This window comes from Myotis nattereri (genome assembly GCF_964212035.1).
Source record: "Myotis nattereri genome assembly, chromosome: 12".
NCBI lineage: Eukaryota > Metazoa > Chordata > Mammalia > Chiroptera > Vespertilionidae > Myotis > Myotis nattereri.
The window spans coordinates 25,848,202-25,872,849 of NC_138087.1; the positions used below are offsets into that span (position 1 = coordinate 25,848,202).

Genomic DNA, 24,648 nt, shown 5'->3' on the forward strand with positions numbered 1-24,648 from the left:
AATATTCTTCCAATTAATTTCAATTCTAATCAACCAGCATTTATTGAAGTCAGATCACTATAATGGATTTTTTTAATGAATCGTAATATGGTAATACATACACAACTAATTGATTATGTAAGTCGGACTACTACATAGTGCTCAGACAGGCAAGTACAGTGATAAATGAGCTTACCAAAGGGTTCTTCTGGCAACTGTGAGATGAACTTAAAAAAACAGATGGATTCAGAACATGCCTGAATGTCAGGAAGAAAGTGTAGAGCTAAAAATGTGTTGAGCCATGTTATGGCCTAACCGTATCTATATGTTAGAAAGATAACTCTGGCATTAAAGTAGCAGACAGGGTGGAAGGGGAAAATGTAGATATGGGGAAACTCATTGAAAAAAAAAACAAGAAAATACTATACCTCAAGGAAAGCCTAATGTGACCATAAGGGTAGAAAGGAGAGAATAAGTCTAAGAAATCTGTGGTAGTAGAAACAATACCACGTAGCAATTGATTAAATATTGATGGTAGAGGGAAAGTAGAGCAAATGTTAAGAGGTTTCCGTGGGCTGCAAGGGGGATAGTTATGTCAGAGATAGGGAATGTATGGAACAAAGAACTTGGAAAAATGGGGAAGGGTAACGTTGGGTAATGTGTTCAGTTGGGACCTCAGTGAGTTTGAGGTGTCTAGAAAACTGAAGCAGAGACTTCTGAAAATTCAGCAGGCAACTAAAGCCCTCAAAGAACTCAGTTTAGTGAGAAGGATAAAGTAGCAGGAGGGACACTCAGAAGCATAGTAGTTGCTGCCACTCCTAGAATAACTGATGAAAATAATTAAAGCATTGATGCCGAATTACCATCTATATTTCCTACAACTTAATTACCAACTGATTACAATGATCAGAGTTCGACATTTTCATCCTGGCCTCTCCTTGCTTCACCCTTGTAATATGTCTTCACTGAAGAACAGAATTATATAAATACAGGGTGGGGCAAATGCAGGTTTACAGTTGTTCGTATGGAAAATAATGTAATAATTAATAAATAATACAAGAATAAACTGTTTCATGTACTCACAACTGTAAACTACTTTTGCCCCACCCTGTATATTACATTTATATATAAATGTATATATCTAATTTAAAATGTTTATATAGTATATAAATAATACTAGTAACCAGGTGCATGAAATTCGTGCACATTAAAAGGGAATTAATTGCCCTAACTGGTTTGGCTCAGTAGATAGAGCATCGGCATGTGGACTCAAGGGTCCCAGGTTCTATTCTGGTCAAGGGCAAGTACCTTGGTTGCAGGCACATCCCCAGTGGGGAGTGTGCAGGAGGCAGCTGATCGATGTTTCTCTCTCATCAATGTTTCTAACTCTCTATCCCTCTCCCTTCCTCTCTAAAAAATCAATAAAATGTATATTTTTTAAAAAGGGAATTAATTAGCGGAGATATTTTAATATTGCTATTTGCCCTTTCTCTATAATAGAAGTGTGAAAGATGAAAGGAAATTAGTAAAATGTATATAAAAATCATATATAAATTTATTAATAAATAAACAGTAACAAAAGGATATAACAACAACAGAGGCATAATATAAAAAGGACAAAAACATGATATAAAAACAACAGTGATACAAACAATGACTGATAAAGAGATTAAACTTATTCTAATATCTCCCTGTACACCACATTAAGAGTGAAAACACTTTCAGAGTGCTTGACTGATTTCCCTTGTGATGAAGTACTTAGAACTTTAACTGTAACATCACATGCTCTTCAAACTCGAGAGAAAGCAACATATAACTGACCATGTGCAAAAACGGGTTCAGGTAGGAATAAGCCTACTTTGTCTAGAGTTTGTCCTTGTGATTTATCAATAGTCATCACAAATGCTGGCATCATGGGAAACCATCGTTGAATCAATTTAAATGGGAGGCCAGTGTAAGATGGGGACAAATTAATTCTTGGAATCAGAACAGCCTCTCCCTCTGCAGATCTTGTTAATACTTTAGCTTCGATAATGTTAGGTCGTAATCTTTTGATAATAAATCTGGTACCATTACAAAGACCCCATTTACTATTGAGATTTCTCAATAGCATGATGATTGCACCCACTTTCAATTTTAATTTATGACATGGCATTCCCAAAGGAGTAATACTATTAAGAAATTCTATGGGAAAATTTTCCTTTTCAGCATCATCTGTGGAATCAATGGAATCATCACTCAAATATGTGTGAAAATCTATTGAGTATATCCAAATTTTCTTCATTTAATGTTTGTTGAACATGCTCATTTTTTGGACAAAGAATTGCACGTTTAGATATATTTTTAATATTATCTATAGCAGTGGTTCTCAACCTTGGCTGCACATTATAATCACCTGGGAATCTTTTTAAAATCCTGATTCCTGGGCCTCATCCTCCAGAAATTGTTTCTTTGATATGGGGTAGGGCCACAACATTAGTAACAAAGAAACAGAATTAAAACTTTATTGTGGGGAGCCACTACAGTGTTTTGAACAGGTTCACGCCTTGGACTGATGAGAGGACACAGTCCTCTCATTGCCATGTGCAAGTCCCAGCTTGGAGGGCAGGACCCTCCCTGCACAATTATAGCCAACAGCTGTAGCTATAAGCTTGAACCTGTGGCCCCACATGCCTGAGTGATGTAGGCTTGATAGAGTTCAGGTGCATGTAGTTGAGTAGGATTGAAACCCAGGAGAATGTTGTAAACATCTTGGCCACGCCCTTACTTTGCCTCCTAGCAACTGCTATAAAATAAAGGCATGGCTGTGGGCGTGGTTGTTGTCTCTCAGAGAAGGAGCGTCCCACCGAGACCCAGCTTTCATTCTCTTGTCTGTCTTTTCTAAGCCTTTCAGCCACCCCCACTCAGGTTCACCCTTGGCTGTGCTGGCACGGCACACTTTATAAAGATCTCCCAGGGTGGGTTCCTGCCTCAAACCCCACCTTTACAGGAAACAGCTCGGGGGAGGGTGCAACTGTTGCCAAGACAACCCCTGCAGGACTGACTTCCTTCCGCTTGGTCGCGGTTCTTCTGGTCGTGATGAACACCTCCCAGGGTTTTTATATAAGTAGATAATCTATATATATAAAAGCCTAAGTGACTGTTACGACCAGTCAACTGAATGACCTGTTGACTGGTCGCTATGACACGCACTGACCACCAAGGGACAGACGCTCATGCAAGAGCTGCCCTCTGGTGGTCAGTGCGCTACCATAGCCAACCTCCCACAGCAGGCCAACCTTCTGCAGTCCCTCTCCCCAGCCAGCCCTGATCGCCTGATCACCAGCTAAGCCGAGGGACCCCACCCATGCACGAATTCGTGCACTGGGCCTCTAGTTATATTATAATTTCATATAAATTTATAATATCATGCCCCTATAGTCACTGACATCATTCATATCCAGACATCATTCATTCATTCATTCATCCTCTTAAACTGCATCATACAAAAATTAAAAGGCTAGAAGGAAGGTGTGAAGCCAATGAAATATACATTATTACCTCTAAGCCTCTGTTAATTATGCAAAAAAGCTTGAGTTTCTGGACTATAAGAAACTTTTAAAAGTTTGGGTAGGTGTGTCAAGGACCAAGGAAAATATCTGCATGTTGACTGGGCTGTCCCACCTTTTGATTTTTCATGTTTCCCTTATTTAACTCCAAAGGCCAGAGCTGGAAGCCATGATAAAAATACGGGAGAATTTAATAAGCATCTAAGCAAATGGGTAAAACAGATGTTATTATGGTAGCACATGTCAGTGAATTTTGAAGATAAATAGGAAAAAAATAAGATTTGCATTTGAGAAAAGTAAACAAATAAAGCAAAGGGAGTAGATGTTTACAATGCACTTGTCAGAAACAGCTCAGAGTTAATACAGAGCTGAGAATCACAGAGTGTAGGGCACACCAACCTAGCCCCTCCTTTTCCTCCAGTCTCCCCTCCAACAATTCTCCACCTAATTCTCTCTTCCCCAATCATACATATTTTCATTCCTTGAGCATGCCACGCTTTCTTTTGTCAGTTCCTATTTAATCTTCATTTTCTCAACTAAGATTTCAATTTCTCAAGTAGACCACCCTAAGCCTAAGTTAGGTCCCCCAGTTATATGCTCTCACAGCACTCCATGATTCCACTTGAATATCATTCTTTTAATTATTTGTGTAATAGTTGTGTTCTCACTGTACTCAAAGTACCACGATGGTGGAGATTTGTCTTAGTCCACATTGCAGTCCCATAGAAAAGTCTCACAGGCAACAAAAAAAAATCAGAGGCCTTAGGTTCTAATCTAATTTGGTTCTAGTTAAAAACCTGTGAGACTTGATAATCTGTACTTTATACCACTAAATTGCAGCCTCACTCAACAAACTAAGTCAGCTTATGACTCATTAAAAAAAAAGTTATTTTTCTTAAAGGGCTAAAAACCTCAATAATAAACATCAGGAATCAACTGAGACAAAGCACTTGAAAGTTTATGAAAGCAACTTACCTTAAATTCTATCAGTTTCTTTACACAATACTAATACTGACAAGCAATCCTTCCTCTCTCAAGAAAATGTAATAAAAATAAATATGACACAATATTATTTGAGAACTTCAAAGGGGAATCTTACTTTTCTTTAATTTTTATTTATTGATTTATTTATTTTACGGAGAGAGGGGGATCAATTTGCTGTTCCATTTATTTGTGCATTCATTGGTTGATTCTGTGCCCTGACCTGGGATCAAACAGAACCCACCACTTTGGAGTATCGGATGATGCTCTAACCAACTGAGCTACCTAGCCAGGGCGGGGAATCTTACTTTTTGTTTTATCTAAACTAAACCAAAATATCTAATTCTTTCACCTTTGTTAACAATATAATACCACTGACAACAATCAAATCTGACATAATGGTACAAAGATATCTCCCTAGCAAAGATACTAACCAAAATGCTCCTCTGATTTGTAATTTATTACTTTCTCATAAATAAAGTACTACAGAACTAAAAACATACTGCTTAAAAATACAGTGGTAATGAGGCAAAGCAATACTGTAGCTTGCAGCATCATAACTCACTGCAAAGTATTTGGGTTTGGCATTCTGTGTTTCACAGATTGAAATATCATATGTTTCTCCACAGCTGTGGGTATGCCGACATCCGAACACCCACAAGTAATTGGTTCTGACTGCTGTACTGTTCTCTACTGGGTTGTATGGGACTCAAAAGGCCTTTCTGGTTACTATTACTCAAGATAAAAGCTCTAGAGCAGCCCTAAGTTAATGGGTCAAAGACCAACATACTGAAAATATTCAAGTACTGGCAAGTATACAACTGACAGGAATTCTTAGATGAACTCCAGCATTATTATTACATCTTGCTGAACAAAAAAGTGAAAATGTCACCTAAAAAGGGATACAGTCTTTATAGGTGACAGTTCATGTCTACAATATGATCAATCTCTATCACTGCAACATCACAATATATTAAGTTTTTTATTACTACTGAATATTTATTTTTTATTTTTATCCAGTGAAATGGCTGAAAAAGATACTAATGAGCATATACGGACTGTTCTCAGTTCATTAAATAAGTGATAACAACAACTAACATTAATGGGGCATTTAATATGTGCTAAAAGCACTGATTTAAGTGTTGTTTTAGCTCTTTTGCCTACTCATAAAAAGATTACCTCATAGTTACATATATGTCTTACTATAGCTTAGCTGTAGTAAATATATGTAACTATTATAATTTTTTGTTTGTAGAGAAGAGAGCTATTACTTATTGAGCTCCTAATTTTATTACAGACAATGTCTTTGTTTAGCCCTCATAACAATCTCGCAGTGTAGGCAACTTCAACCATATGTTACCAATACAGACATTGATGCTTAGAGTGTTGTATGGATGATCAATAACTATGCCAGAAAGCACACCCAGACCTGCCTGACTCTCAAGTCTTGTTGAGAGCAGAAGGCAATGAGAGGCGGGGGTGGGTACTGGATTAAGCTAGTTCATCGGAAGCCCAGTAAAGGAATTTTGAGAATGGCCAAAATAACAGTACTAGAGAGGCTGAACAAGAACACCAAAAGCAAAATGGTCAGAGGTAGAATCAAATCAGATTATAGAGTAAAAAGCAGGACTGGATGGTACAACAGATTGGGAACATATGAAGGTAAGCAGTCTTGGACTCCAGTGGGTACAGGCTGTTTCGGTGAGTTAGATGTCTTTAACTGAGAGGGAGAATGGAACTAAAGTAACAACACATTTTTCTATTATATAGAAAACTCTTTATATAATTTAATTAAGTAAACACATGCACTACTCATAAGGTTTGTTCCTCAAAACAAAATAAAACAAGATTTGATTGTTCTTCCCCCTAAACAAAATGTTAAGTTGTTATACATTTTTCAAAAACTCCCACAAACATTTCATACTCTCAATACTTTCTTCTGACAATACTATGCAGAATGAACTGCTCCCTCATCTATGTTCCCGAAGACTTTATACAAGCCTATTTTTATGACTGCTTATATGACTGCTTCCCTTACTAGAAGATGAATCCACAAGGGCAGAGATTGTCTTATCACCTTCAAACCCACAGAACAAATAAAATGTAGACAAAAAAACAAAAATGCCAATAATTATATTAATGTAAATGGCCTACCAACCCAATTAAAATCCTATGATGTCAAATAGAACAATAAAACAAAAGCCAAACTGTACCTTTCTATAAGAGACCCACTGTAAGCCCTAGCTGGATTGCTCAGTGGTTGGAGCATTGGCCCTCAAACCAAAGGGTCATGGATCAGATTCATGGTTAAAGGCACGTGCTTCGGTTGCAGGCTCAATCCTGGCCAAAGCATGTCAGGGATGCAACCAATTGATGTTTCTCTCTCTCTCCCTCCTCCCTGCCTCTCTTTAAAAAAAAAAAAAAAGACCCACTGTAAATATAAAACATAAATTAAAGAAAAGAATGGAAAAATATATATTATACAAACACCAGTCAAAAGAAAGCTGGAATGTGAAAAGATAATAACTGAAAATGGGTAATTATTAAAATGGACAGTACAGTGATCAGGGCCAAAACCATATTTCCGGAGATCTAAATTTAAGATATTGAAATACGCAAAGTCACTCCCATCTTTAAACTGAGTTCCCTGAATCCTCTGAACACACCATTCCTACATCTCACACTTAACAGCTAAATCCTTGAGATACTTGGTTAAATGCAGTGGGGTTTTTGGTCAACTTGCACTTATTTATCCACCTCTTATTGAAAGAGTCTTTGCTAAGGTTACCAAAGGTCTCCACATATTAAACTGAAAGGCCATTTTCAATCCTCATTTCATTTGATCTTCAACAGAATATTAGACAATTGACACATCACTCTTCTTAAAATACTCCAATCTCATGGCATCATACATACATTCTGGAGTTTCTTAGCTCTTTTTTTTCCATTTTAAGTTATCTTTATTCTTCTTGTGGTCAATACATAACAGAGCAGTTGAGGTGTATGATAATCAAAGAATCGTTCATGGTTGAATAAATTTAATATTCTTGCTACATCAGTGCAGCAAATTAAAAAGTCCACTGTAATATTTAACTCAACTGTTTAAGGCATTTACTGGATTTCTGATATTACAGATTTGAAACATAACATCAGTGGGTGAGAAATTGCTTTTTAAAAAATCTTTATTGTTGAGAGTATTACATATGTCCCCTTTTTCCCCCATTGACCTCTCCCACCTTCCTCCACTCCCCAGGCCTTCACCACCCTATTGTCTATGTCAGTGATGGCGAACCTTTTGAGCTCGGCATGTCAGCATTTTGAAAAACCCTAACTTAACTCTGGTGCCGTGTCACATATAGAAATTTTTTGATATTTGCAACCATAGTAAAACAAATATTTATATTTTTGATATTTATTTTATATATTTGAATGCCATTTAACAAAGAAAAATCAACCAAAAAAATTAGTTCGCGTGTCATAGGTTTGCCATCACTGGTCTATGTCTATGGGTTATGCATATACGCATATGAGTTCATTGGTTGATCTCTTCTCCCACCCCAACCCTCCCCTGCCTTCCCTCTGGGGTTTGACAGTCTGTTTGATGTTTCTATATTTCTGGATCTATTTTTGTTCATTGGTTTATGTTGTTCATTATATTCCACATATGCGTGAGATCATATAATACTTATCTTTCTCTGACTGGCTTATTTCGCTTAGTTAGCACAATGCTCTCTAGGTCCATCCATGCTGTTGCAAATTGTAAGAGTTCTTTCTTTTTCACAGCTGCATAGTATTTCACTGTATAGTCTTCTTACCTCTTCATAGCCTCCTTTGCAGCCTCATCCTCTTCTACTCAAGCACTATATGCTGGAGTTTTCAAGTTTCATTCTTGGGCCCTTTTCTCTTCTTACTTCATAAACTGTCTCTATATCGTCTCATTCTTGCTAACAGCTGCAAGTCCCATCCATATGACAATGACTTAAAATTTATATATCCATGTGGCATCTTGCTTGAATTCCACAGCAAGCAGCCTTCTTGACATCCCCAGTTTGATGTCTCAAAAGTTCCTCAAAATCAACATACTTAAACCAACAATATTCCCTCCTGTTGCATTGCTTTTCTCTTAGTAAATAAGATAATTGATCTATTTCCAAAAGCAAAAATCCTAAAATTGTCTGACATACCCCTGCTCATGTTCTTCCCATCCAACTGTTTCTTCAATACCAGGGCCAAAGTGATCTTTTTAAAAAAGCAAATCTGAGCACATCACTCCTTTAAAGTTTTACAATGACTTTTCCTTTGCTCTTAAAACAAAGACAAAGTCTGACCTTTCCCTTTTCTCTAGCCCCTCCTTATCGCAGACACTCTTGCCTTTGTTCTCTTTATTCCAGCCATACTAGTCTTTCTCAGTTTCTTCTTCCCATCACAGAGTCCTTGTAGATGCTCCCACTCCCCTCCTCCTGGTCTGGAACACTACTCTCTTCCACCCCCAGATCACTCCTCTCCAGTCTTCAGATATTAGCACAAACATCACAGACCCTGAAAAGGCTTTAACCCCAACAGTGTAATATAATATTAACCAAGGAGGTCAGAGAGTTAGCAGGAAAAAAAAATGTATGTTTCAGAGAAAGGTTAGAATAAATTCCAAATATTTATTTTTAAAAATGTTTAAGTTTCCTCTTCATTTTAATTTCTCTTGGTGGATGTTAAAATTACTACTGTTTCATCAAGAAAGTCACTTTAAAAACTGAACCCAATTAAACTCATAGCTCAGGTCCCAAATAGCAGGTTTGTTTATTTAGTGGCTACATTACCAATATTTTTCAGTCAATAAATATTTGTTGATCACCTACTGTGGGCCAAACTGTTCTTGGCACTAGAGTGACTTCACAGCAGTGAGGAAAACACCCAAAATTGCTTACCTATATGGAACTTTTATTGTACTGAGGGTAGGGAGCAAATAGGTAATAAAGCAAATAAATAAAATATACTAAATGTCAACTGATGATAAGTGCTATAGTGAAAAATATAAATCAAGGAAGATGGAAGGTAGATAGGTGAGCTAGGGCAAGAGTGAGATAGAGTTTGAGGGGAGGGAAGACTGGTGGTTGCAGTTATAAATACCCATGATCTTTAAGGCTTTATTGGGATGCTGACATTTGAACTAAGACCCTCAAGGAGCTGAAGAACCAAAACCTAGCTGTGCATCCATTTGCTTTAATGCTAAACTCTTTTTCTGTTGAAATGAAATGGGTCAACAGCTGAATGGCAGATTGACACTGTTTTTACTTACAAGTTACCCTGATTTATTCTAATCAAACCAAAAAGGGGGAAAAGACATTGCAATTATTGGGTACACTCTATCACTGTTGACATATCTGCCTTTTGAGAAAAAAGTTTAAATGTTTATTTCATTCCCTTATTTCACAAGCATTCATTTTTTTATATTCTCCAAACACATATTTCAAATGTAGGAAATTTTGTTTAGTTTTAAATGAGCCCAAATTTCATCATGGGCTAAAATTTTAAAACATAAAATGACGGCTGGAACTGAATTTTAATCATATAGATGAATCACAACATGAATTTTAGCTAGGCATGTATTATGGATGTCTAGTTTTCTACAGAGAATAATCACATGTTCTAATTACCATTTTGGTTATACGCATAATTAATAATATTCTGTCTTAATGGGACACACTGAATCTTCAGACAGTTTTAAGCTTTCACTATGCACACTGCCAAATCCAACTGTCAGCTGCACTGCCAAACACAAAGGAATCTTGATGTAGTGCTTTAGCATTGATAATAATGTACATCTTTATACATGATACAATGGAAAATAAATTGCTTTTCTTCCTTCATAATTTTCTACACACTAATAATTTTATAGTGCTTGATTGATCATTTACCCTAAATACTATGTATTGGCAAGTTATCTTAAGAGCAATGAATACATGAATGCAGATATGACCCAAGATCCAAAGAAGACAAGTGGGGATAAGGACACATATGTAATAACTTAATCAATAAAGAAATTATAGGGGGGGGGGAAGAAGAAGACAATTTTGTAGGACTTACTGATTGTAAACTTTCATTTTCACGTAAACAAGCTGTGTGAAGTTCTGATTTCAAGGTTGCAATGTGACTTCGATGCGATGTCATTTCCTTCTCTAAGGTTGCAATTCTGGTGCTTGCAAGCTGGTAGACATCCATGAAGCTTTTAATCATAGCCTAAAGAAATAAAAATAATGTCACATACAAGTCAAACAGAGCTGTCCCCAAAGAAGAATTCCCATAATTTGAAAGCAAAATCATTAAAATTGTTAAACAAACTACTTTTCATCTTTCTTTAAAACAATAAAGCTACACCTCACATTTTATATTGAGAACAGTGACTATTTTAAGACAGTTTTGGGGAAAAATAATTGAGACTTCTTTTCCAGACTATTTATTTAAATAAGATGTACTTTGATCTATTGTGCTTAAAATTTAGAATGCAGTTCTTAAAGATGGCACACTTATTTTCTTTGTAAAGCTAAATTCAAGTTGTAATTTGACCCACATTTCAATCTTAAGGCACACAACAGATGGATATGTAAGCAAAATATTTCAAAATGAGCTAAATTAATAAAAAAAATTTCAATCTACCTTACAAATAAGTGTTTTTAAACAAAAGGAACTAAGATGATCCTGTGATTTTTAAGAGTAAATGTCATTCCTATATTGTTTAAAAAAAAAGCATAATTACATTCATTCATATAATAGAGAAGTGCCTTTGCATTATACTATGTATAATAAAGTAAGAAACACATGCAAGTGCTGGTAACTTTTTCTCTCATCTAAATAGTATAATATTTGGGGAATTGTTGGACCTCCGTATTACAGATTAATCATATTTTATAGACTTTTTCTTCTAAAGCAACCTGAAGTGAATTTTGAGTCCAAGAATACTATTACACCTTTTTTAAAAGTCTTTCAAAATGTTTCAAACATAGCAAAATAAAATCAAACATTTCTGAAATATTCAAATATAATGTCATTATTTACAAGAAAAAAAATGTTCCAGCCACAGTCACAACTTAGTACAATGGTAAACAGTCCAAGAATTTCCAAATTATATTTAATCTAAAGAGTCTAAATTGTGTGAGCTTTGAGAAACTTGATATTTGAACAATTCATATGAAGTAATAATTTGGTAACAAAGGTAAGTACCTACACACACACAATGTCTAAGAAATAGAAGTAGGTTAGCAATTGTAGGTAAAAGCAAAAAATGTCACACCTTTTTGCCAAAAAGAATTCTTATTATCCCTCAAAAATCATGCTCAGACACCACCTCTTCAAGAAGCCGCTTTTGAGCCCAAAGGCACTATTATCTTCTACACGGGGGCCCTGTGAATCCCTGATGCTTGCTTCTATTATTGCATGTATTTTTAGAAGAAATGCATTTGGTTACGTTTATCTTTACTAGATGAAGAAGCTCCTGAAGCCAGATATTGTGCCTTATCATCTCTGTATCTTCAGAGATGATAGCAGCCCACGGTTAGCACTTGTTTGAATGAATAAATAAATGAATAAATGAGATTTAAAAAAAAAAACACAGGTTGAAGCCATAGGCTGGTATAAAAGACCTTATAGGGCTCTAACTGGTTTGGCTCAGTGGATAGAGCATTGGCCCGTGGACTGTAAGGGTCCTGGGTGAGTCCTGTTAAGGGCACATGCCTGGGTTGTGGGCTTGATCCCCAATAGGAGGCCTCCAGGAGGCAGCCGATCAATGATTTTCTCTCATCATTGATGTTTCTATCTCTCTCACCCTCTCCCTTCCTCTCTGAAATCAATAAAAATATATTTTAAAAATAATAATTTTTAAAAATAAAATACCTGATAGGAAAAAAATTAAGGTATTTTGGAAAATATACTCTTAATACTCTAACAAATAAAGTATTAGTCATACTCTGTTTAAGGTGAAAGAAGATACAAAAGCATATCTGTGGGCATAAAAGAAAGGACAGAATACAAAAAAGTGGATTCCATCACCCAACACTAACTAAGCATGGTATGACCTATGTTTGGAAGCATGTCACATGTCGTAGCTTGCCTTCTTTTGAGTAATTTTGAGGTAAGCTTATAATTAATACTAACACAAAATATTTTCCTAGGTTTAAATAGTATATAAAATCAGAAACTATAAAATCATATCTATTCCTTCCTATGCTAGGTCTCTCTCCTCTCTAACAAATTCATTCATCCTCTCCACTGAGATAATGGACCAGGAATCACCAGTCTTACTTCTTTTCTTATCCTCACTCTGCCACTTACTAAGCTGTATGTTGTTGGGCAATGCCATGCCATCTCTCTGAGCTTCCATCTCCTTCCCCCATGAAATGGGAAGAAGAGTCATTTTTTTTTGCCTGTTTCCAAAACTATTGTAAGGCTCAGATCATTAAAAATCTAATGCAAAGTCATTCACTTAACCCTAATATGAGAAAGCCCTCTAAAAATGAAATCTAATAAATTTAATTGGCCCTAGCCAGTTTGGCTCAGTAGATAGTGTAAGCCTGCGGACCAGGGGGTCCTGGGTCTGATTCCAGTCAAGGGCACATACCTTGGTTGCAGGCTCCTCCCTGGCCAGTGCTCTGGTCAGGGCACGTGCAGGAGGCAACCAATCGATGTGTTTCTCTCACATTATGTTTCTGTCTTTCCCTCCCTCTTCCACTCTACCTTAATCAATGGGAAAATATCCTCATGTGAGGATTAACCCAAAAATAAATGAATAATAAATTTCATTGGATTATTAATGTTCTGTATTTGTGATGTAGCAATTTGTCTATTTAATTCTGAATCCCCACCCTCACAACTCACACAACACATGGTTGAACGTAAGATGCAAATGGCAGAAGTGTATCACTGGTCGTGTTTATTAAATTACTAGAGGCCCAGTGCACAAAGATTTGTGCAATGGGGGGGGGGGGGGGGAGGGTCCCTCAGCCCGGCCTGTGCCTTCTTGCAGTCTGGGACCCCTCGGGGGTGACCACTTGCTGGCTTAGGCCTGCTCCCCAGGGGATTGGACCTAAGATGGCAATCAGACATCCCTCTGGCAGCCCGGCAGCCCTTGGGGGATGCCCACTTGCCAGCAGGGAGCAGACCTAAGCTGCAAACATCCTTAGCGCTGCTGAGGAGGCAGGAGAGGCGCCCACCACCACCGCTGTACTGGCAGCCATCAGCCTGGCTTGTGGCTGAGCAGCGCTCCCCATGTGGGAGCGCACTGACCACCAGAGGGCAGCTCCTGCATTGAGCGTCTGCCCCCTGGTGGTCAGTGTGTGTCATAGTGACCAGTCATTCCCAGTCTTTCTGCTCTAACGGTCAGTTTGCATATTACCCTGTTACTATATAGGATAGAGGCCTGGTGCACGGGTGGGGGCCGGCTGGTTTGCCCTGAAGGGTGATCTGGATCAGGGTGGGGTCCCGCTTGGGTGCCTGGCCAGCCTGGATGACGGGCTGATGGCTGTTTGCAGCTGGTCACACCCCCTTCAGAGTGGTGGTCCCCACTGGGGTGCCTGGCCAGCCTGGATGAGGGAATGATGGCTGTTTGAAGCTCGTCACACCCCCTTCAGGGTGGGGGTCCCTCCTGGGGTGCCTGGCCAGTCTGGGTGAGGGGCTGAGGGCCGTTTTCAGGCTGACGGGCAACTAAAGCTCCCAACCTCTCCTTTTTTTCTTTTTTTCTTTTATTCTGGGATTTATTTACGTTCTATGGCTGTCACTGGAGCTGAGAGCCGGCTTTAGCTCTGAGGCTGGCTCCAGCTTGAGGCCTCGGCTGCTGAAAGCAGGAATCTAGGGTTTGTTTGGGTTCTGTAATTGCAACATTGTTTTGGTACTGCTCGCTCCAGCTCTGACGGCTGAAAGCAGGTTTCTGGGTTTTGTTTAGCTTCTATAATTGCAACATAGTTGCTGAGACTGCAGCTCAGAGGCCGGCAAGGCAGGCGGGGAACCTTGGCTTCCTCCATCACTGGAGCAAGCAAGCCTCCTGTTTGCTTCAGCTGCGTGGCTGCTGGCCACCATCTTGGTTGGCAGTTAATTTGCATATCGCCCTGATTAGCCAATGGGAAGCGTGTCGGAGGTACGGTTAATTACCCCGTTTGTCTATTATTAGATAGGATAGAGGCCTGGTACATGGGTGGGGACTGGCTGGTTTGCCCTGAAGGGTGTCCCAAATCAGGGTGGGGGTGCTGCTGGGGTGCCTGACCAGCCTGGGTGAGGGGCTGAGGGCCATTTTCAGACTGGCCACACCCCCTTCAGAGTGGGGTTCCCGTTGGGGTGCCTGGCCAGCCTGGGTGAGGGAGGGGGGTCCTGCTAGGGTGCCTGGCCAGATTGGGTGAGGGGCTGATGGCTGTTTGCAGGTTGGTCACAGCCCCTTAAGGGTGGGGGTCCCCGCTGGGGTGCCTGGCCAGCCTGAGTGAGGGGCTGATGGCTGTTTGCAGGCTGGCCACAGCCCCTTCAGGGTGGGTGGTCCTGCTGGGGTGCCTGACCATTCTGGATGAGGGGCTGATGGCTGTTTGCAGGCTGGTTAAGGCCCCCAGCAGATACCCTCATCCCATGAGGGTGTGGCCATCCTGGATGAGGGGCTGATGGCTGTTTGTAAGCTGGCCATGGCCCCCAGCCACCCAAGCTCCCAGTTGTTGCTGGCTGGAAGCAGGTATCTGGGATTTATTTATCTTCTATAATTGAAACTTTGTTGCCTTGAGCAGAGGCCACAGCCAGCCAGGGCAGACGGGAAGCTTGGCTTCTTCCATCGGCAGGGCAACCAAGCCTCCTGCTTGCTCCAGCTCCGTGGCTGCCCGCCGCCATCTTGGTTGGGTTAATTTGCATACAGTCACTCTGATTGGCTGATGGGCGTGGCTTGGGTCATAGCAGAGGTGCAGTCAATTTGCATGTTTCTCTTTTATTAGATTAGATGACAACCATGGTTTAATCCTATCAATTATACAGAAATTTTAATTGAAATTTTGGCTAGAAAATATCCAACTTCCCTGAATCTATCAATTTATCTTTAAACTGATATATGCCCTGTTTTCTTATATTTTAACAAATATATTTTATACTAAATATACTTTATATTTTTAACAAAAATTCAAACACCCTATTAGGTTACAAAATTTGCTTGGAAATACACAAATTTTTATGGATTTAGATCAATTTTAGAAAAAAGTTTATAGTTCTAGAACTATTTCCAAACAACTATTTTCATAATGCTTTCTCCATAAAACTCCTTCAAAGGAATGAGGGTTTTTTCTGCAAATGTCACTTTACCTTGATGTGGCAGAGTGTGTTTTACTTGGGGAGAGCTTTTTAAATATTTTCTAGATAGGATGCTTTTGGTAGCCACTTGCCATCAAAGAAAAGGTCAACGGATTTGGAGCCTTTCTCTTTTTGATAAAGATAATCCCATAACTGACACTCAAGTTCAAGAGTACTTTATAGCACTTTCCACAAGAAAAACAGCAGACCTTATATAGCAGATTTTAAAAACTACTTCTTATGTCATTGTAAATTACAGTACTGTAAATATTACACTATGTTTGAATTTAATCCATCAATTCTTTTAACCACACGGGATACATAACAGTTCAGACTGAAATACACAGAAAGTAAAGATGTCTCTCTCGACCCCTCTGCATGGTGAAATCCTTCCACCTTTCCCTTAACATACCTGCAGAAACATGAATGTCTAAAAAATGGACCAAGTGAAGAAACCAATGCCAACCCATAACACAGGACAAAAATTTTATTTCTTACTTTATTAAAAAATGGAGCAGTTGTTGTCTTGCATACCCACAGGATATGTTCAGTCTCCAGAGTGAGTTAAAATGGGGGGGGGGGGGCAGGGGAGATAAATTTCATATATAGATTTTATATTATACTAGAAATTCATGCACAGGAGCGGGGGGAAGGGAGTCCTTCAGCCTGGCCTGCACCCTCTCCATTCCAGGACTCCTCAGGGGATGTCCAACAGCCGTCAGACATCCCTCTCGCAATCCAGATCTGCTGCCTCCTAACCGCTCACCTGTCTGCCTGCCTGCCTGGTCACCCCTAACTGCCCTCCCCTGCCAGCCTGGTCACCCCTAACTGCCCTCCCCTGCCAGCCTGGTCGCCCCTAACCACCTCTGCCTCAGGCCCCGCCACCGAGGCTTTGTCCAGAAGGACATCCGGAAGATGTCCAGTCTAATTAGCATATTACCCTTTTATTAGTATAGATTCAGTTCTTTTGATAGTCTTTATTTTTTAGAGCAATTTTAGGTTCACAGAAAAATGGAGCAGTTCATACCCCTTGCCCCTACACACCCAGAGCTTCCTCCACTGTCAACATCTGCACCAGAGTAGTGCATCTGTTACAACTGATGAGCCTGTACTGACACGTCACCCAAAACTCACAGATTATATTAGGGTTGACACTTTGTGTTGTACATTCTATGGGTTTTGACAAATATATAAGGACATGTATCCACCACTGAAGTATCATACAAAATAGTTTCACCGCCCTAAAAATCCTCCATGCTCCACCTACTCATCCCTCTATCCCCCCAACCCCTGGCAATCACCCATCGTATTACTGTCTCCACAGTTTTTATATTAAACTTTCTAATCTTTTTCTCCAAAGTCTTTTAAAATTTCATTTTTTTCTATGTTTTATATTATAGAGCTTGTTTAACAACCACACATGTGTATAAGTTTTAAGGAATAAATATACAAACATTGGGGTTACTGGCTCAAAAGTAAGAGTAAGCTATTAACAGGTTTGGAGAGCTCTCCTCTGCATGGCTCGGTGACTAACTAGAGGAGGACGCCAGCTGAGCTAGTCAGCTCTTCACCTCCTGGTGCCGAGGGAGGAGGCTACAGCTGGGTTTGTCCCCAGAGACCAAAACAGTGAGTAAGAACCTAGAACAGGGGTGGGCAAACTTTTTGACTCGAGGGCCACAATGGGTTCTTAAACTGGACCGGAGGGCCGGAACAAAAGCATGGATGGAGTGTTTGTGTGAACTAATATAAATTCAAAGTAAGCATCATTACATAAAAGGGTACGGTCTTTTTTTTTTTTAGTTTTATTCATTTCAAATGGGTTGGATCCGGCCCGCGGGCCGTAGTTTGCCCACGACTGACCTAGAATCAGAAGAGCAGGCAGGGCCTCAGGAGCCTCCACATCCAGAAGGCAATCCACCGGCCACCTGCCTGGTAGTGTGTGTGTGTTCCACCTCTTCACCTCACATGCAGGTGTAAGCCCCAATCATCAGAAACCTCATCGACCTAAGCACAGGAGCATCACCGCACTCTAGGAAGCCAAAATCTGTACTGCTGCATAACAGATCACCAAAAATGGAATGGTTTAAAGCAACACAAATTTTGTAGTGTCCACGGGTCTCACATGGGTTAGCTGGGTCCTCTGCTCAGGGTCTCTCCTGGCAGGAATCAAGGTGGCAGCTGGAGCTAGGAGCTCATCTGAGACTCAGGGTTCTCTTCCAAGCTGTTGGTAGAATTCAGGTCCTTGAGGTTTTAGAACGAAGGTCTCCATTTTCTTGCTGACTGTCAGACAGGGCCACTCTCACCTCCTAAAGACCACCGCAGGTCCTTGCCAAGTGGACCCCTCCCTTCTCAACACGGCTGTTTGCTTTTTTACAGGCCTGTAGGAGAGCATCTCTCTAACACTTCACCCTCTTTTAGAAGGCTCGTCGGATTAGGTCCGGCCCATCCAGGATAATCTCATATTTACTGGTCTTGCCCACCCTCAAGAGCACAGTACACCTGGGGAAGGGTCTTGTGAGCCATTGTAGAATTCTGATTACCACAACCTAAACCACACGCCTTAACAAAACATAACTCACAAAAATGATCACAGATTTAAATGTAAAACATAAAACCAGAAAAGTTTTAGAAGACAATGTGGAGAAAATCTTTGACATCTAGGGCTTGATGAAGAGTTGTAAGACATGATAGAAAGGCATAATCCATAAAAGAAAAAAAATCAATAAATTGAACATCAAAATTTAAAACTTTTACTCTATAAAAGATCCTGTTACGAAGATTAAAAGACGAGCTACAGAGAGGGGAAATATTTGCAATATAGATAGCTGACAGGGGAAAGTACTTCCAATACAAACACCAGTCTATATTTACTCACTGACTGTCACAGCAACACCAGGTATTCTGGAGCCACAGTATAGCCTGGAGCCTCCAAGGAGTCAATGAGGGGCACATGCACTCAGCTCAACATTCCACTCCAAGTCCATCTCACATCTGCCTGAAGAATGCCAAGGAGGGAGGTGAAGCCCACACTCTACCACCAGGAATCACTGAATGAGTTGTGAAGTATGGGAATCACCAAGACCTAGGCTTGATCACCTTTGCCCAAAGGTATTCTCACTTCCTCTATCGTTCCCATGCTCTGAGGCTTGCCTAGACCCCAGTTCTAACAATAGTTACTATGTGCCAGACACCACATTATGAGCGCTGCATGTTCTTCTAATTCTAGCAATACCCCTGTAAGACTCGTATTATCTCTACAGAATCAGAAACTGAGGCCCACGGATACTACTAAGTGCCTTGGCCAAGCTCACCCAGCATATACGGAACGAACTGGGATTCAAATCTGTGTCTGCCCAGCTCCGAAGCTCAAGCTCATCCTAGGTGCTGCAAGTTTACTTTGTTTGTTTGCTGTGGGCTGTGTCATACAACATTTCTCAGTGAGGTCGGCAGAGTTAATCTAGGCTTTCCAAGTTTCATAAAATTGCACAGGCAGTCTATCACAACATTCATGTGTCCATTTTAATCCATGCTCTCTCTCTATTAACTGAAAAAGGTAATTTTGCCGTGAAACCAGGATTTTCAAAGATTTCAAACTCAATTACTATACATTGACTCTGAACTACCAATTCTCACTTATGTAATATAAATAAATACTGACTTCCAGTAAAAGAGCTTCAGATGATTTTTTTTCTTAGGGGTTTTATTCATTCTGTAGAATGGGTTCAATAAATATTTGTAACAAATTAATAAATCTCTATTCTATCCAAATATGCTACATATTCTATATTTATGCCAAAATGTCTTTTGATTCTAGAAAAATGTACCTTGAAAGGTCGTGAGGTTATTTAAATGAGAAAAAATTAAGCTTACAAATTATAGCAAATCTGTATCATCCATGCAATAGATTTTGAAAAAAGAGAAAACTTGGAAAATAACTTCTAGTGTATTTAATTAACTTATACTGTGAAATGACAATGTTTTATGCATCTCTCAACAGCCTGACTTTGGATCTGATATCATCAGTGAAAGACAGTAGAAGCAAAATACCAAGACAGCGATATTCCAAATCCTACCACACAGGGTTAGTTCATCTGACACTTACACTCTGAATGAAATCCATGTATGCTGTATATATGTATAGAAGGAATGAGATCCCAAGAAGTTATATTTCATTTCCACTTGACCTACTAAGATTGGGGAAGACTTTTATTTTCATATATCTGGAAAATTTTATGGCAGAAAAATGACCTTTCCTTTATGTAAAAACTAGAATTTTGGTGAACCAGGCCCCACCCCAGCCCCCACGCAAGATGTTTTCCCATTCCTGAACAGCCGATTTTTCTACCCCAGTTGTCCTGGGAGGTTGTGTGTAGTACTAGAGTTGCTGTTTTCCTTAGAGACTGGCCTGGCCAACTACTGTCCACTGAAGAATGTGCACTCCTATTTACTTAGTAAAGCCAGGCTTTACTAAGTTTATATAAGCTGCATCAATCTGAAGAACTTCATTAGTCTTTATTTCAAGGCATTATGCAAAGAAAACTGACATTAAGAGAGCCTTAACTGACAGCATACATATATGCACATTCTTAGTAGCCAGGCTGGTGTGGCTCAGTGGTTGAGCATTGACCCATGAACCAGGAGGTCACAGTTTGATTCCCCATCAGAGTACATGCCTGGGGTTGTGGGCTCAAGCCCCCATTGTGGGGCATGAAGGAGGCAGCCAATCAATGAGTCTCTCATCATTAATGTTTCTAGCTCTCTTTCCCTATCCTTTCCTCTCTAGCAAAAAAAATATATATATTAAGATGTGTAACTAGATATTTAATGCAATGTGCACACAGATACTGAAATGCTTTTCAGTGTTGATAGTGACAATGTTAAGGATAGTAAACTGTTAGGTTATTAAAAGAAAAAATTTAGTTGCAAATGCACAACCTCCTTGGTCAAGCACTACTGAAGACAAAATAGATGTGATGTTGTACACAGTTCAGGTATGTTTTTTGTTGACGTTATTTTATGTAAGAAAAAAAGAATCCAAGTTCAGTTTTGCCTTTTTGCCATTTGAAATGGCCCTGGCCTTGACTTACCCCATCACTCACATGTCTTACTGGCACCTCTTCAAAGGAAGCAAACGTAGTAGCTTTTCAGGTGTGAGAAGGAGCCCTTGGGAAACCTCACTCAGCAGTGCTGCAGAATACCTTTGTGGCAGATATTTTTAAAAGGTGTTTTCTTTATATCGTGTTTAGACTCTAAACTTTTTTCTGGCCTCCACTCAACCATGGCATATACAACTTAAATGTGCCAAAAACAAGACCAATTCTTTTTCTAATATGTTATTTCCAATCGGAATTGAACCAAGGCCAATCCTGAGGCTAAATGCAGCTTCTAGATTGATGATGATTACTGCTCTTATCTATAATAATAAAAGGGTAATATGCTAATTAGACCGGACATCCTTCTGGACATCATTCCAGATGTCCTTCCGAACAAAGCCAGGGCCAGAGGGAAGCCAGCCCAGGTCCCGGGTGCCAGAGGGAAGCTGGTGCTGGCAGCCGGGGGAAGGAAGGCCTACTCTTGCACGAATTTCGTGCATCGGGGCTCTAGTAACTAAAGAAAAGCTAATCCATAAAGAGAGAAAATAAGCCATGCATTTATTAAAAGCTAATTTTTATTACCATGATTTCATTCTGATACTGATGTATCAGATGGGTTTGGGAATCTATATGTCTCAGTCAGAACGGTTATCTACTTCAATAATCCTTATAATCTCTACTGTATAACAAAATTCACTAAGTATGTTAAACTACATCTCTGAAAAATATTGTTACTATATTGTTTTAAGGACTAATTAGTTCTAAGATGCTCTGTGATATTCAACTAAATCAATGAATTTACTTTTTGCACATTATGAAGGAACAAATAAGATTTCCATGAAATCCCAGAGACAGTTTACTCACAATATCACAGAGCTTTGGGAACTGAAAAGTTCCTACCAATCATTTAGTTCAACCCCCATTTGCAGATGAGGAATCCCCACATTTGCAAACAGGGGTTGAATTAAAGGAGCTACCTAGAGGCTGAGACTCAAGTCCAGATACTTCCCATCTCTATTGTCTGACAATAACACTTAGAGGAAAGGGAAGTGTTAGCTACATAACCTTCAAGGCCACTCAAACGCCACCTCCTCTCTGAAGCCTCTCCCGATTGTCTCAGCATGAACAAATGTATCTGTACCTCTCCTGCAGCAACCATGCTTTCCATGTCGTATCACTCTTAAATTTCATACCCCCTCCCAAAGATTTCTGAGTCACCTTTGTATTCCAGAGCGTAGCACAATGCCTTGAACGTGGTAGGTGCTCAGTATGTCCCTGAATGGTGTCAGCCACATCCAAATCTAGATGATCTAGAGAGCTGGTCATTTTATTTTTTTCAAACCAATTTCCTGGTTCACATTTAGTCTTTAAATGCTCTCAAAGGACATTTTTATTTTCCCTCTAGAATATGTGGAAAACTTTGAAGCAAAGGACACTGTGGTTCGAAGGCTCCTATGGATTACCAGGAACCAGGTGTGCCAACTACCAGGCCCTTGGACTCCCAAGTGACCCTGTTCTCCTTGCCTAGGTCACCTGTCTAGGTACCAGGAAAGCTGGCTTTTCCAGACCCTTTAGGAGGCTGCATTACCTTCTCTAATGGGAACAAATTGGAAGGACAGGTAAAAAAAAAAAAAAAAAAGATCAGCAGGTTAAGTGTCAAGGAATTCCATCCATTCTGCTTTCAGTATACAAAGTAGGAGGGGCCCCAAAACAATGTCACATGGGACAAAATTGTGCCTTTAGTTTGCATTAATTAGACTTGAGCCAAATAAAGCCTATTAGAGTCATAGCTGATTTACACATAACACAATTGTTGACGTCTCTTTGAGTTTTCAGGTGGCACAAACTGCTACACAATTCCTTCATAACCCAAAACAAAAAAAGCAAGAAATACTAAACATTACATTTTAATTTTACTAAAAAGTACTATCGCACAAGCTGAATGTGCTTCACGATAAGAAAAACAAAGGCTTGCCCTGACCGGTTTGGCTCAGTGGATAGAGGGTCGGCCTGCGGACTGAAAGGTCCCAGGTTCGATTCCGGTCAAGGGCATGTACCTTGGTTGCAGGCACATCCCCAGCGGGAGGTGTGCAGGAGGCAGCTGATCGATGTTTCTCTCTCACCGATGTTTCTAACTCTCTATCCCTCTCCCTTCCTCTCTGTAAAAAAAATCAATAAAATATATTTTTTTTAAAAAGAAAGAAAAACAAAGGCTGGCATTGAAACACTAACATCTTATTTGTGTGGAATCTGTTTTAGGAAGCTGATGCAAAACCTGATTTGAACCTGGGAACCAGATTGAATCCTGGGAACTCAGGATTTTTTGGATTTGGGGAACAGGGGCATTTACCATAAACTAAGTAACACTGAGGATTTGGGACAGCCCTCTCCAATCAAATACATTCTACCTCAAAACACTAAAATAATCGCACTGAGGGGGTGAACTGAGACTAGGAGGAGCCTGACACAGGTTCTTCTCAGGTTTGGCCTCCAAGACACCAGTTTTCTGAGCATTTTGTTGCTACCCATCGTTCAACGCTAAGAAGAACTTTAACCTCTTAATTTGCATTAATTAAAAACGTGCTGATAACATGAGACACCCAGAACTTTCAAATAATAGTTTCACTTGATAAAGAATCGTAGCATTGCCGAGGCCAGTTTGGCTCAGTGGATGGAGCGTCGGCCTGCGGACTGGGGGGTCCCAGGTTCGGTTCCGGTCGGGGACATGTACCTGGGTTGCGGGCACTTCCCCAGTGGGGGATGTGCGGGAGGCAACTGATCGATGTTTCTCTCTCATCGATGTTTCTGGCTCTCTGTCTCTCTCCCTTCCTCTCTGTAAAAAATCAATAAAATATATTAAAAAAAAAAAAAAAGAATCGTAGCATTACTCAACGCTCTACGTAGGCAATAATAATCACAACTACTATCTGTTGAGAGTTTTGTGAAAGACCCTGCACTAAGTCCCCCAAATACTTATTTCTCTACTCTGTCCTAAGACATAATTTAATAAATGCACATGGCTAAACTGAATGCTTTAATTTAATCATCATTTCATCCTCAATTTTAGAACATGGAGTTTCTGCTTTTAGATTTTAAATTGTATGACAAAACCCTTCTACCAGATCATCATTCAACCCTATACCTAAGGTCTGAGGGCTTTTTAAGTTTTATTTGCAAATACAGAACTTGGGTGTCTTTTAAAAAGCTCACAAAAGACTTCCTCAGTGTCAACTTGCTAAAGCCCGACCGCGAACAGACAGACCCAGGTGCTTTCCTCACCTCAGGGCTGTTTTCTAGGTTCTCCTGCGAAGCCCGAGGAAGTTATACCGAGCCAGGCTCATTGTGGTTACTATGCATTACAAAACAGCGTCCGAACAAAGCACTGTCCTGCATCACGGAAGAAAACCTACCTGCCCAATGTGCGTAGATTAAACAGCCCTCACTCAGAAAAGAAGTTAAAATATCTTAGAATGTCTCAGAATATCTCAGGTTCAGTGAGATACTTCTTAATTAGTCTTCCCCCCAAAATTTGTATCTCTTCCTAGTCAGTACTTGCCGGAAGCCAGTTCCAGCATGTCAGCAAGGGCTGAATCATCTGGGAATGGCTAAAAGGCATTTCCCCAAACCTGAAAAGGATACATAAATTGATGGCATGCTGCCAGACAGCTAAGGGCATCTTAATCTATATGTATTGCCTCCTACTGGCCAAACACCTGAACAGCCATAGGCAAATTCTTCCATTCTGACAA

At 39.9% G+C, this 24,648-nt stretch overlaps 1 protein-coding gene across 1 annotated transcript in view; it reads right to left on the reverse strand.

Annotated features, from left to right (window-relative positions):
• Window positions 1-24,648, reverse strand: part of CCDC171 (coiled-coil domain containing 171) — a 265,960-nt gene that overhangs the window by 37,112 nt on the left and 204,200 nt on the right. Inside the window, exon 25 of the mRNA XM_081103031.1 lies at window positions 10,590-10,742. Within this exon, the coding sequence (XP_080959157.1) occupies window positions 10,590-10,742 (153 nt within the window). The remainder of the gene's footprint in view (window positions 1-10,589; window positions 10,743-24,648) is intronic.